The following is a 13,642-nucleotide window of genomic DNA, read 5'->3' as shown; positions in this document are numbered from 1 at the left end:
GGCACTCCTCCCAGCCAATAGGAGAGCGCGGGGCTGCAAAGGGCGGCGCCCCATTGGATGAATCTCATGGTTTGCCTCTGTGGGGGCGGAGCGACGAGAGCCAATGGGCGGGGTGTGGCCGTCACCAGCACTCTCCAAGCCAGCCAATGAGGAGAACGGATATCCGCATCCGCAGCCTGATTGGTTGTCGCTCATTGGAGTAGGGCATAAATACTCTAGTGAGGGAAGCCGGTAGAGGTTTGTGTTTTTTGAGGTCAGAGAGGGTGGGATCTTATTTATTTATGACATTTATATGCCGCCCTTCTCATCCCGAAGGGCACTCAGAGCGGCTTACAAGACATATATATATATATGTATGTATGTATAAATAGATATGCAGATGACACCACTTTGATGGCTGAAAGCGAGGAGGAGTTGAGGAGCCTTCTAATCAAGGTGAAAGAAGAAAGCGTAAAAGCTGGGTTGCAGTTAAACATCAAAAAAACCAAAATTATGTCAACAAGAATGATTGACAACTGGGAAATAGAGGGAGAAAACGTGGAGGCAGTGACAGACTTCGTATTTCTAGGTGCAAAGGCTACTGCAGACACTGACTGCAGCCAAGAAATCAGGAGATGCTTACTTCTTGGGAGGAGAGCAATGACCAATCTGGATAAAATACTGAAGAGACATCAGACTGACAACAAAGATCCACATAGTCAAAGCAATGGTATTCCCTGTAGTAACCTACAGATGTGAGAGCTGGACCATAGGGAAGCCTGAGTGAAGGAAGATAGATGCTTTTGAGCTGTGGTGCTGGAGAAAAGTTCTGAGAGTGCCTTGGACAGCGAGAAGATCCAACCAGTCTATACGTCAAGAAATAAAGCCTGACTGCTCATTGGAGGGAAGAATAGTAGAGGCCAGGCATGAAGCTGGGGGAGGGGGGGCTTCAGCCCCCCCCCCCCCCCCGAAATTCTCATGATGGTCCACAAGAAGGCCTTACTGGGACATTATTTAAACAGATATGTTTATTCATATCATGATCTGATCACCATGCTCAATATATTCCATATGCATGGGGGTATTGGGATAATGATACAAAAGGTTTGCTAAGGTAGACCCTCTCACTCAGACTCAGCCCCCCCCCCCCGAATCAAACTCAGATCCCCCCGAAACAAAATCCTGGCTACAGGCCTGGTAGAGGCCAAGATGAAGTACTTCGACCACATCATGAGAAGAAAGGAAAGTTTAGAGAAGACAATCATGCTGGGGAAAATGGAAGGAAAAAGGAAGAGGGGCTGACCAAGGACAAGATGGATGGATGGTATCCTTGAAGAGACTGGATTGACCTTGAAGGAGCCGGGGTGGTGATGACCGACAGGGAGCTCTGGCGTGGACTGATCCATAAAGTCACGAAGAGTCGGAAATGACTGAACGAATGAACAACAACATATGCCACCCTTCTAACCCCGAAGGGCACTCAGAACGGCTTACAAGACATACATAAATACAATATATTAAAATATTAGCATAGTACCATATTGTACTACATCATTATATTGTAATATTATTAGTAATATTACATGCAATATAAAATATATAATTATAATCTTGTATTATTATTATTATTATATTGTATTATATTATAATATTATAAATATATGTATATACAATATATTATATTATACTATTAGTAAAGCACAGGAGACAAGATGGAACTGTCTTCAGCTGTAGCCCCCCTCTTCACTCTGGCCAGAGTGATGGGGGGGGGGGCTCCCAAATGATGATATAGGCAGGAGACAAAACGAAACTGTCTTAGTATCTTAGTTTCGAATAAGGCTTCTTATGAAGAATGGAAGGTTCATCTCCCCAGCTATTTTGCTGCTGAGGGAAGATGCAAGAGTATGCTTCTTGGCTAAAAAATAATCCTCTACTTCAGTAAAAAAAAATGACTGCCACATTTGCTAGGCAATAGATTTACATGAAGTAATGTGCTCTAGTGGTTTGAGCATTGGACTAAGAGTGCATCATTCATAAGCTTTTGGAAAAACACCATTTGGGGATCATAACCTTATTGAGAAAAACATGTCCTTTCGGAGAAGAGCCAAAAACCCTTAGACTAGTATAATCTTATTTTGTGGTATACAGTCAGATATAATTATGGAAGGCAGTGGATTCAGTTGTTAGACTGAATAACCTGTTATCTCTGATCTGTTAGAAAAACAGAGATTTGCCAGTGCATAAAAGCAGCAGAGCTTTAGAAATATTTTTCAGTGGCCAAAATACATATATACTCTCCCATAAAACAACTTGTTTTATATCATGCACTCAAGAGACAAAAATGAAGTAGACTAACATATTTGGTTTACTCACAACTTACTCATCACCCTCTTCAAAAAAGGGGAAAGAACAGACAGCGGAAACTATCAAGGTATCTCCCTTCTAACCTCCGCTGGGAAAATCCTCGCAAGAATCCTTGCAAACCGCCTTCTGCCACTCTCAGAAGACACCCTCTCCCAGAATCCCAGAATGGCTTCCGCCCCTCCAGAGGAACCGTGGACATGATCTTCACTGCACGACAGCTCCAAGAAAAATGCAGGGAACAAAACCAACCTCTGTACATGGCATTCATCGACCTTGCAAAGGCATTCGACACAGTGAATCGCAGCCCTGAACAGACTCAGAAGTGGAGTGGGCAGATCAAAAGACAACCTGGCAACATGGCACTACCTAAATGAATCCTCCACCTTGTGCAACTGTGGAGCAGAACAAACAACTCTGCACTGTATGCTTGCCCACAATGCCCTGCCTCATGCACAGAGGAAGAATTGTTTAAAGCAGGGGTCCTCAAACTTTTTAAACAGAGGGCCAGGTCACAGTCTTTCAAACTGTTGGGAGGGCCGGATCATAATTTGAAGAAAAAAACATGAATGAATTCCTCTGCACACTGCACATCTTATTTGTAGTGCAAAAAACACTTTAAACAATACAATAATTAACATGAAGAACAATCTTAACAACTATAAAGTTATTAGTATTTCAATGGGAAGTGTGGACCTGCTTTTGCTGATGAGCTAGGGTTGTTGTTGTGTGCTTTCAAGTCATTTCAGACTTAGGCTGACCCTGTGCGAGGGCCGAGTAAATGACCTTGCAGGGCCACATCTGGCCTCCGGGCCTTAGTTTGAGGACCCCTGGTTTAAAGCATACAGTTTGGTCAAAAATAATTTAACTCCTTGTGCGTTCTCGATTTTATCAGTTTTATACTTATTTATGCAATGCTTTTGTCAGGAAACAAACCCCATACATTGAACTATCCTCTAGTGAAGACATCTGCCCTTGCGCTGTGCTACACTGCTGCTGAGTATGCATGCCCAGTGTGGAACACATCTCACCACGCTAAAACAGTGGATGTGGCTCTTAATGAGATATGCCACATTATCACAGGGTGTCTGCACCCTACACCACTGGAGAAACTACACTGTCTTGCACCACCTGACATCCGCCAGGAAGTAGCAACCAATAGTGAAAGGACCAAGGCAGAGACATCTCCAGCTCATCCCGTTTGGGTATCAGCCAGCACATTGATGCCGAGCATCTCCCCCCCCCCTCCCAAGTACTTATAGTTCTGCCAAGGGCAAGGACACCAGACTACACAGCAAGGGTTAAGTCTTGGCCACATTGCCAAGGCACTGACAACAACAAGGACCCCATGAGGTTTTTTTTCTTCTGGGAAATGGCTGGACCTTGGGACTTCTGCCCTTTTGTGGGAGTTGTAGTTCCCCAAGGGCTGAGTGATGGATTCTGTTATTGATCTGCGCCCATCTGCTGATTCCAGCCTGAATCCATGACTCTCTGCTGAGTGGACTGGACTGTTTGCCACAACCCTGGCCATGAACTTTCTATCAATGCTTGATTTGAACTGCTAGCAACCTCTGCTTCCACACGCCCTTCCTAAGAGCATGGGATTTCCAGTTTGGACCTTAATAAAGATCAAATATTGAAATAACCTTTATGGGGTGGGATGGGGGTTCCTCTTCTGCTCTAACTCTGTATCAGTGATGCCTATTGCCTATGATATTGATATATGTATGTAACCTTATGAATTTCCTCTGTACCCTCGTCCCCTTGACCCTTGCCCCACAAAAACTGCTGTGACCAGGAACTGCCTGGGGGAGGGCTCCAGCCTCTCCCTCAATCACCCTTGATTGTTTCATTTGCATGGACAAAGCTGTTGTTCCCCCAACCCTGGCCATCGGAGCAGGCCAGCCAGGAGAGAAGGGTCAACAGGAACTCGGAAAGAAAAGATTGATTGAATCACCCAGGTATTGTTGACCCCCCCGAGGTCCAATATCGAAAAAGCCTTTTCATATTTCCTCCAAATCCCATCACCGACCAGGAAACTCATTGTTCCCCTATCTGACACCCCGCCAGTGAGGACAAAAGCCTCACATTCCAGCTGGCGGATGCCCCTAAGCTGATCATTTCCTCAGCCTTTGTCAAGCTTCGTCCCGCCTCCTAGCTGCCGATTGGTCCATCTTCAGAGGCGCTAGGAAGGCACTGATTGGCCTCTCAGAGGCAGCGGAGCTCGCTGATTGGTCCAGAGGCGAGGCATGCCGCCAAGCCTCCTCACAGCTGTTCCGCGGCCAGCCAGTCAGCACGAAGCCAGCGGGCAGAGGGCGGGCGGGAATTTTGGAACTGTTTTCCTTTGTCTGCATGCTATAAAAATGCTTGGAAATTCTGTAAAATTATGCTTGCAGTGGAATGATTCCTGCAATGCATCTGATCTCAGCTGAATCACAATAAACCTCGGTTGCTGAAACAAAACTTCTTCCACTTGGATGAGGCATTATTATTTATAATATTTTTACTCTTTGGATTGGCTCTCGCTGGCCTCACCAAGGGACCCAGAGCCCTTTAGGCGCGGTCCTCGGGCTTCTCTCTCTCAAGGAGACCCCACTAAAAGCAGCTTGATATCAACATCAACGACTTAAATCAAGAAATAGTTTTCTAAGATCTACAGAGACACTCGCTGGAACACCCCAGCAAGCGAGAGTCCAAAAGTGGCAGGGTCAAACCCAGGACCTCAATCAATGGTTGATACCAAATGAGAGACTCCCCCCTGGGAACACAGAAAACTGGGTGACTTAGAAGGCGCTGAATAGACTGCACTCTGGAACCACGAGATGCAGAGCCAATCTTAAGAAATGGGGCTACAAAGTGGAATCCACGACATGCGAGTGTGGAGAAGAGCAAACCACTGACCACCCGCTGCAATGCAACCTGAGTCCTACTACATGCACAATGGAGGACCTCCTTGCAGCAACACCAGAGGCACTCCAAGCGGCCAGATACTGGTCAAAGGACATTTAATCAACCACCAAGCTTGCAAACTTTGTGTTTTGCCTGTTTGTTTGTTTTGTTAAAAATGTAATACAAATGTCTGGTTGCTCCTGACACGATAAATGAATAACTATCCTCTCTCTGGCGCCCCTTGTGGCTGGATAATGGAACAGTACCAAACGGGGTAGATGGTCCAAGACTGGGGGTGCATCTGCACTGCAGAATTCAACCAGTTTGACACCCCTTTAACGGCCATGCCTGCATGCTATGGAATCCCGGGATTCCTATTTTGGAGAAGCACCTCTCTTTGACAGAGAAGGCTAAAAACTTGGTCAAGCAACGCCCATGAAGTCTTGGGCTGTTTAAAGCGGATGCCAAACTGCAATCATTCTGCTCAAGTCTAGAAGAAAGTAGCAGTAAGAACAAGTATAGGGTCGTTTCAAGCCTTCGAGGTTTGCTGCTGCTGCTGCTTTTGTGTGCCTCTCAGGCTTTTGGTGAGTTTTAGGAGCTCTCAAGGGGGTTTTCCAGGCAGAGAAGCCGAAGAAAGGAGAAGGAAGAGGAGGGACTGAAGCGGAATCGAAAGCGAAAGGAGGAAAAGCGCGCCTTGGCTTTCGTTCCCCCCCTCCCCCCGATCCTTTTTCGAGGCGGCCTCCTCGTTCCTGCTCCTTGGCTGGAGAGATGGCTGCCTCCTTCCCTGTGGTGGTCGAGGGGGATTGGGGCGCCCACTTCTCCCGGGCCTTGAAAAACAAGCTCACCGCTTACTTCCAGAGCCCCAAGAGGTCCGGAGGCGGGGAGTGCCAGGTCCTCATGGACGCCACAAGCGCCGGGCGAGTCACGGTACACTTTGCCCAGGAAGAAGGTAGGAAGGAGCCTGGCTTCTCACTTCTATAGGAACCACTCTCAGTCCCTGCTCAAAGGTGGTGGCTTCTTGTTGCACCAAAGCTTAAGGTACTTCTACACCAAACATGGGCAAACTTGGGCCCTTCCTCCAGGGGTTTTGGACTTCAACTCCCACAATTCCTAACAGCCGGTAGGCTGTTAGGAATTGTGGGAGATGAAGTCCAAAACCCCTGGAGGAAGGGCCCAAGTTTGCCCATACCTGGTGTAGATGCACCTGGGTGTTGATTCCGTTTGACTCCTCATGGGTCAAGGCTGTGAAATAATGGGGTATGTAGTTTGGTAAGGCACCAGCAGAGAAGGCTAAGGACCTTGTAAACCTACAAATCCCAAGATTCTCTAGCCTTGAGCTATGGTGGTCAAACTGCATCACCTTTACAGTGTAGATGGGCCCCCAAGATCAATCAGAAAATCCACAGCTGCTGTGTGCAAGCTGGCAAAAATACTCAAATCTCTGTATTGTCGCTTTCATGGCCAAAATCACTAGGTTGTTGCGTGTTTTCCGGGCTGTATGGCCGTGTTCCAGAAGCAGTCTCTCCTGACGTTTCATAACATATATTTATGGCAGGCATCCTCAGAGGTTGTGAGATCTGTTGGAAACTAGGAAAATGGGGTTTATATATCTGTGGAATGTCCCGGGTGGGAGAAAGAACAACACTAAAAAATGGGAATTCCAGACAAGAAACAATCAGGGCCAGCTAATCACCTCTCAACAAAAGGTTTCCCCTGGCAGTAAGAAGCCAGACCTTGAAACTGCCAGGCCATTAAATACTAATGAAGGTAGCCAGTTGAAACATTTGCACCTACTTCAAACATACAAGAGTTCTTTCTCCCTCCCTGGACATTCCAGTTATATAAACCTCATTTTCCTAGTTTCCAACAGACTTCACAACCTCTGAGAATGCCTGCCATAGATCCAGGCGAAACATCAGGAGAGAATGCTTCTGGAACATGGCCATACAGCACGGAAAACACACAACAACTCGGATCCCTTCCAGGAGAATATTACAAAAACCCACCAAGGAGATGGAAGAAACCTTTGAAAGCAATATCTTTTGCATATTGTTTTCTTGAGATGTCAGGCCCAGAAGTCCCTGTCGGTTTGCCAGTAAGGCACACGAGGTTGACCTGAGAAGATTAGGTTTCAACTTAGAATGCTTTAACAGTTTGAAAGGTAACACAACTTGGCTTTGAACATACAAAATGGATCATCCTTATCTCCATCCAGATAAAACCTCCCTGTTCTCTTTATATTGGAAGGTATATTTCCCGGCATAAAGTACAGTTTACTGCCTACAAAGCTCGGGTCCCAGATATTTCAAGGACTTTATGGTCCCTTCTACACTGCCATATATGTGTGTGTGTGTGTAGACTCAAATAATCCAGTTCAAAGCAGGTAATGTGGGTTATCTGCTTTGACAATCTCAGTTATATGGCAGTGTTGAAGGGGCCTCACTCACTGTATGAGACGAGCCCATGTTCTGAGATCTTTGGGGAAGTCCTACATTTTAAACTTTCATACGATGTAATTTGTTATAGCTGTATTTTCTTTGAGTTTTGTAGGACACTTTGAGTATCAGGCTGGGATAAAGGTGGACTATTGGGAGCAGTTATAATAAGTAATTGCAACAAGTATTTGTTACCGTTATAAATGTAAGTAGCAAGCCTTTAGAACAATGGTTCCCAACCTGTGGTCCCCAAGAATGAAAATATGGTCTACAGCCTCACCATTAATACGCCATTGCCTCAAAACCATGCGATAATGAGAGTGACTGGTCTCGCAAAACTCTTACAGTGCTGAGGAAACGAGAACATTGGAAGGGGAGAGACTGACTACCCTCAAAAAATTACTACTACCACATCAGCTTTAGATTATTAAATATGGTTTTCTGTGGGAAAGCAGATAGCAACTATTGGATGGCATATGTTCTGTATCAGAAACTAGAGCTGATGTGGTCTAGCCAATGGAATTTTCTGAATCAGCACCCCAAATAACTAATCCGAATCTAAACTGATTCATAACCCTTTTGGTGCTAATGTTGGAAAGTGGTCCCTGGTCAAAAAAAGGTTAGGTTAGGTAAAGGTTTTCCCCTGGCAGTAAGTCCAGTCATGTCCAACTCTGGGGGTTGGTGCTCATCTCCATTTTTAAGCCGAAGAGCCAGTGTTGTCCATAGACACCTCAAAGGTCATGTGGCCAGGATGACTGCATGGAGCGCTGTTACCTTTCCGCCTGAACGGTACCTATTGATCTAGTCACATTTGCATGTTTTCGAACTGCTAGGTTGGCAGAAGCGGCTTCTTGGATTCAAACCTGCGATCTTTTGGTCATTAAGTCCAGAAGCTTAGCACTTTAACCCACTGTACCACCAGGGGCTCCTTAAAAAAAGGTTGGGAACAAATCTCATCCTGCATTGTTATAGTTGCTGTGCCTCAGAATTGAAGAATGGCGGGAGCACATAAGCCCCTGCTCTCCTGGCCTTCAAAAATAATGTCTAGAAGCATAAATACCTTATGAGACACAGGCCCCTTACCTCTAATCTCTAGTGTGATTTCTAAACTCTTGCAAGAATCCAAAAACAGAATTTGTGTTTCACTTGTTACTTTTAACCTCTTCTCAGAAATCATGTAAGCTGCTGCCAACTGTATCAAATTCCCTTCCACTTTTGGTTTCCAACTCTTTTCTCAGAAGCCATTACAGTTTGATCATATTTAGTAATCTGATCATATCTAGCACCTGGTCCTACCGAGGTTTGTGCTGATCTGTCCACCAGCTGCCTTTGAGGGACATTGAAATATTTTGGTGGTAAGAATAGTTGGCTGTGTGGGCTTATTAAGAAAAGACTCTCCCCATAAAGATATAGCAGAGTAGCTTATAAGCAGCAGCGTGACTCAACACAAGCTCATCCACGCTCTCCCCGGATTCGAACCTGCAACCTCGCAATCTTAAGTCCTGCCGGCACAAGGGTTCAACCCACTGCGCCACCAGGAGCTCCTACTATTTACAATAACAAGGTTTCCGTAACACAGTTACATAGTAACATTATACACACACATATACATAGTAACTTTATACACAGAGCAGCCTTTATACACTGGAGCTCCCTCACGTGAGAGAGGCTTCTCTCATACAGACGTTTACCTCACACAGACAAGCCTCAGACAGACTGAGGAGTTCCCTCACTGAGGCAAATTTAACACTAACAGGCTTCAGCCTACTCACTCTCCTCAGGGTGACGCTAGCTTTGGCCCACTAACTCTAACAGGCTTCAGCCTACCAACTCTTTCAGTGCTTGGTCACACTTTTGTAATCAAAAATACCCAATTAATTTTGAATATTTCTGATAAGAATCACCTTGAAAAGGAGAACAAATAAGTCTTGAGACACCCATAGTCTAACAACTTCAATTCTGCGTACGCTTCCTTTTTGTAAGCGCCCACATCATTAGATAATCATAGAATTTGTTGGTTTCAAAATGTGTTTTATGACCTTTTTTGTTGCAAGGGGCTGTCATAGGTTCTCCTCTGGAATTTAATAATAATAACTGAATATTATTACAAAAAGGTTTACCACATGAGATAGGCAAAGAAAACAGTGCTAATGTCTTACATTTATTGCATGACTTTGCTGCTTTCCCCTCACTCTTCCAATGGGAAACTTTCTTTTACAGACTCAAATAATCAGTTATTCGCCTTCCATAATAAAAAAAAATCACTTTCCAATGTTTTCCCATCTGGAGAGCAGCAATGAGAAGTCCAAGGCAACAAAACTTGTCCTGCTGTAATTGCAGTTGTCTTGTGTGATAAACCCCTTGGTCCTAAACAAGGCCTATGCATTTGAATAAATTATTGAATAGTGAAGCATCCCGCAAGTAAATACAGAGGTATAAAGGTCTGGAGAAAATAGAAAATTACAGGAAAAAGTTATTGGCCCTACTTCGATTTTTCAGGGAAAAATTGAAAAATATAGAATGAATATATATGTACACAAACACACTAAGATAAACACACTATACTGGCATTGTACTATGCTAATAATATAATATATTGTATGTCTATATGTCTTCTAAGCCGCTCTGAGTCCCCTTCGGTGTGAGAAGGACGGCATATAAATGTCCTAAATAAATAAATAAGATAAAGTATCCATTTATGTATGTTAAAACACGTAGACTTTTATGTAATGCTTTGAAACAGTACACGAACCATTGGCTACTAAGTTGCAGTCAGTTTCCAACAAAAAAAGGGAATAATTAAAGTCCTTGGCCCCAGGTATGGTGTGGTGTTAGTCTCCTGCACTACAAGAAGAAAAAAAAGCCAATTTCTCCCACCTCTTTCGGATACTCTGGGAAGCACTGATAGAAAGTATCACATCATTGTATTTTCTGGACTTATTTTCCTATTTTCAGCTACTGTTACAGGAATGATTGGAGCCGCAGTGGCGCAGTGGGTTAAACCAGGAGTCCTCAATCTAAGGCCCGGGGGCCGGATACGGCCCTCCAAGGTCATTTACCCGCCCTAAGTCTGAAATGATTTGAAAGCAAACAACAAAAATCCTATCTCATTAGCCAAAAGCAGGCCCACACTTCCCATTGAAATACTAATACGTTTATATTTGTTAAAATTGTTATTCATTTTAATTATGGTATTTTAAAGTGTTTTTTGCACAACAAATAAGATATGTACAGTGTGCATAGGAATTCATTCATGTTGTTTTCAAATTATAATCCGCCCTCCAACAGTTTGAGGGACTGTGACCTGGCCCTCTGTTTAAAAAGTTTGAGGACCCCTGGGTTAAACCCTTGGGCTGGCTGAACTGCTGACCTGAAGGTCGGTGGTTCAAATCTGTGAGATGGGGTGAGCTCCCATTTGTCAGCTCCAGTTTCCCATATGGGGACATGAAAGAAGCCTCCCACAAGACAGTAACACAAACAGGTGTCTCTGGGCAACATCTCTACAGATGGCCAATTCTCTCACACTTGCAATTTCTCAAGTTGCTTCTTATTTATTTATTTATTATTTATTTATTTCTTGCATTTATTGACCGCCCCTCTCAGCCCGGGGGCGACTCGGGGCGGTGAACAACAACAAAGAAGACAGTGTACAGTGAGTCAAGACGATACAAACCAGACAGATACAACATAACATATACTTATACTAAAAATCCGCTTCGTCAAGTCCTGGGGTCATAGCCGAAATTCGTAGTCCTAGTTCATTCCAGTGTCAATTTCACTACACTCAATTGTAGTGATAATAATAATAATAATAATAATAATAATAATAATAATAAAAACTGGGAATTATCACCTTAGGTCTGCTTGAGGACTAAAGGAGACAAAATGATTTTCTCTGTTTTTGTAACATTGATCCTCTTATGTCAAAACAAGTTATACATAATTCATTTTGTGTTCATATGTCCTTAGTGTATTTATACTGAGTTACGTGTCTGATTTGGCAGAAGACAACTTCCTCTGTCTTATTGTGTGGTCTACAATGTTCAAAGGGATTTTTAAAATAATAATAATTTGTATTCTGCTTTATTTCTCTAAAAAAAGAGACTCAAAGCGGCTCACAAAAAAACCCTAATACAATGTAATTTAAAAGAGCCCCTGGTGGCACAGTGGGTTAAACCACTGAGCTGCTAACCTTGTCGACTGAAAGGTCACAGATTCGAATCCAGGGAGTGGCGTGAACTTCCGCTGTTAGCCCTAGCTTCTGCCAACCTAGCAGTTCAAAACCATGCAAATGTGAGTAGATCAATAGGTATCACTCTGGTGAGAAGGTAATGGCGCTCCATGCAGTCATGCTGGCCACATGACCTTGGAGGTGTCTACGGACAATGCCGGCTTTTCGGCTTAGAAATGGAGATGAGCACCAACCCCTAGAATCGGACACGACTGGACTTAATGTTGGGGAAAACCTTTATCTTTACCTTTATTATAATTTAAAACCCAAACATATACAAACATTAAAATAGACTTGAACCTGATAAAATATAAATAATAATTGTTTCCCTGTTTTATATTTTAGTCAGACAGAATGTTCTCAGCAAGAAGACCCATGAACTTGATATGCCAGAAAGAAAGAAACTAAAGCTTACAGTCTCCCTGCCAGCAGAGGAAGCAGCTCCTGCTGAGACTCAGACCCCAAAAGTACCAGATCAAAGACAAGTAAATGTAACATACTGTTTCCAGTTTGGACTATGGATTGTTTTCTCTGTGTAGAATAGTGGCTCACAACCTGTGGGTCCCCAGATGTTTTGGCCTTCAACTCCCAGAAATCCGAATAGCTGATAAACTGGCAGGGATTTCTGGGAGTTGTAGGCCAAAACACCTGGAGACCCACAGATTGAGAGCCATTGGCTTAGAGTCTCCCTTCCCTTTCTTTCCTGCATTCTAGCTAACATGGGGGTGAATCTGAATGGAGAGCATCTCTATCTTCCTCAGTTTTCCATGTGTTTGGCTACAGTTGTGTGGAAGTGCTCACTAATCGTAGAGTGCTTCTGTGACTGCAGAAAGCAGGTGCAATGCATCCATCAAAGGGGTTTTTGCAATGGGCAGGATGAGGAAGAGGTCATTTGTGCACATCTATTTGCTTACACATGAATGGTGGTCAAGCTAATGACAGATACAAAGACCATGCTTCTTTTATGTAGGTCCACCTTCCCAAAATTGGTATCCTGCCAAAATGTGGGAAAATAACTCCCGTCACTTACATTCAGCATGCACACATACTGGTTGTGTTGGCTGGGAATGATGGCAGTTACAGTCCAGTACAAATGGTTGCCATGGAAGGAAATGAGGTATATAACAGCAGTTTATCAAATGTAACACTGACCACTATAAAATCTTTCATTATCTGCCACAAATCCTTTGAGTGTTGCAAAAGGATTTTAAGTCAAGTTTCTAAGACTTATAGTTCACATGGGCTTCTGTGCACACCTGCAAGACAATCCTATCATTTGACATAAACCACAACTGTAGAATAGAAACCACTTCTGCAGGCACAAATCTGAAGGGAAGACGAACACATGTACATAACTTTTCAAGAAAATGTATCTGCATTCCCCCACAAATGTACCTGCTCGCTGAACTATACATTCTCCTCTCCAAGTACATATGGCTAATATGTGACTCAGGCTTGAGGTATATGAGTTCCCGAGTCATTGGAACAGACTACACAGAAGAGTTTTGAATGTGCAAACTATCCCAATATAGCGACTGTATCTGAAGGCCAAACTAACCTGTACTTTAGCCTGATAGGAATGAGCTATAGCAAGTTCAAGCTTGGTCTGTTTTCCTCACCTCTTCTCTTTCTCTTGCAACTCCAAGAAAAAAAATCTTTGGAAGTCTTTGCTTCCATTTTGTCTTAACCACAGTTCATCATATTTAGTAGACTATTAACTATGATTTGTTTGAAACAAGCAAATACA

At 43.6% G+C, this 13,642-nt stretch overlaps 1 protein-coding gene across 3 annotated transcripts in view; it reads left to right on the top strand.

Moving 5' to 3' along the window:
- The first annotated feature begins 5,829 nt into the window (after nt 1–5,829).
- Nucleotides 5,830–13,642, top strand: part of LOC132774816 (protein mono-ADP-ribosyltransferase PARP14-like) — a 40,535-nt gene continuing 32,722 nt past the window's right edge. The window contains exons 1-2 of one of the 3 annotated variants that reach the window (XM_067473234.1): nt 5,830–6,178; nt 12,241–12,386. In XM_067473234.1, coding sequence (XP_067329335.1) covers nt 5,998–6,178; nt 12,241–12,386 — 327 coding nt within the window. In that variant the 5' untranslated portion in view covers nt 5,830–5,997. The remainder of the gene's footprint in view (nt 6,179–12,240; nt 12,387–13,642) is intronic. The other 2 variants (XM_067473230.1, XM_067473235.1) reach the window with 2 other exon arrangements.

Source organism: Anolis sagrei, chromosome 1, assembly GCF_037176765.1.
Source record: "Anolis sagrei isolate rAnoSag1 chromosome 1, rAnoSag1.mat, whole genome shotgun sequence".
Lineage (NCBI taxonomy): Eukaryota > Metazoa > Chordata > Lepidosauria > Squamata > Dactyloidae > Anolis > Anolis sagrei.
This window is presented reverse-complemented; position numbering and strand designations above follow the sequence as displayed.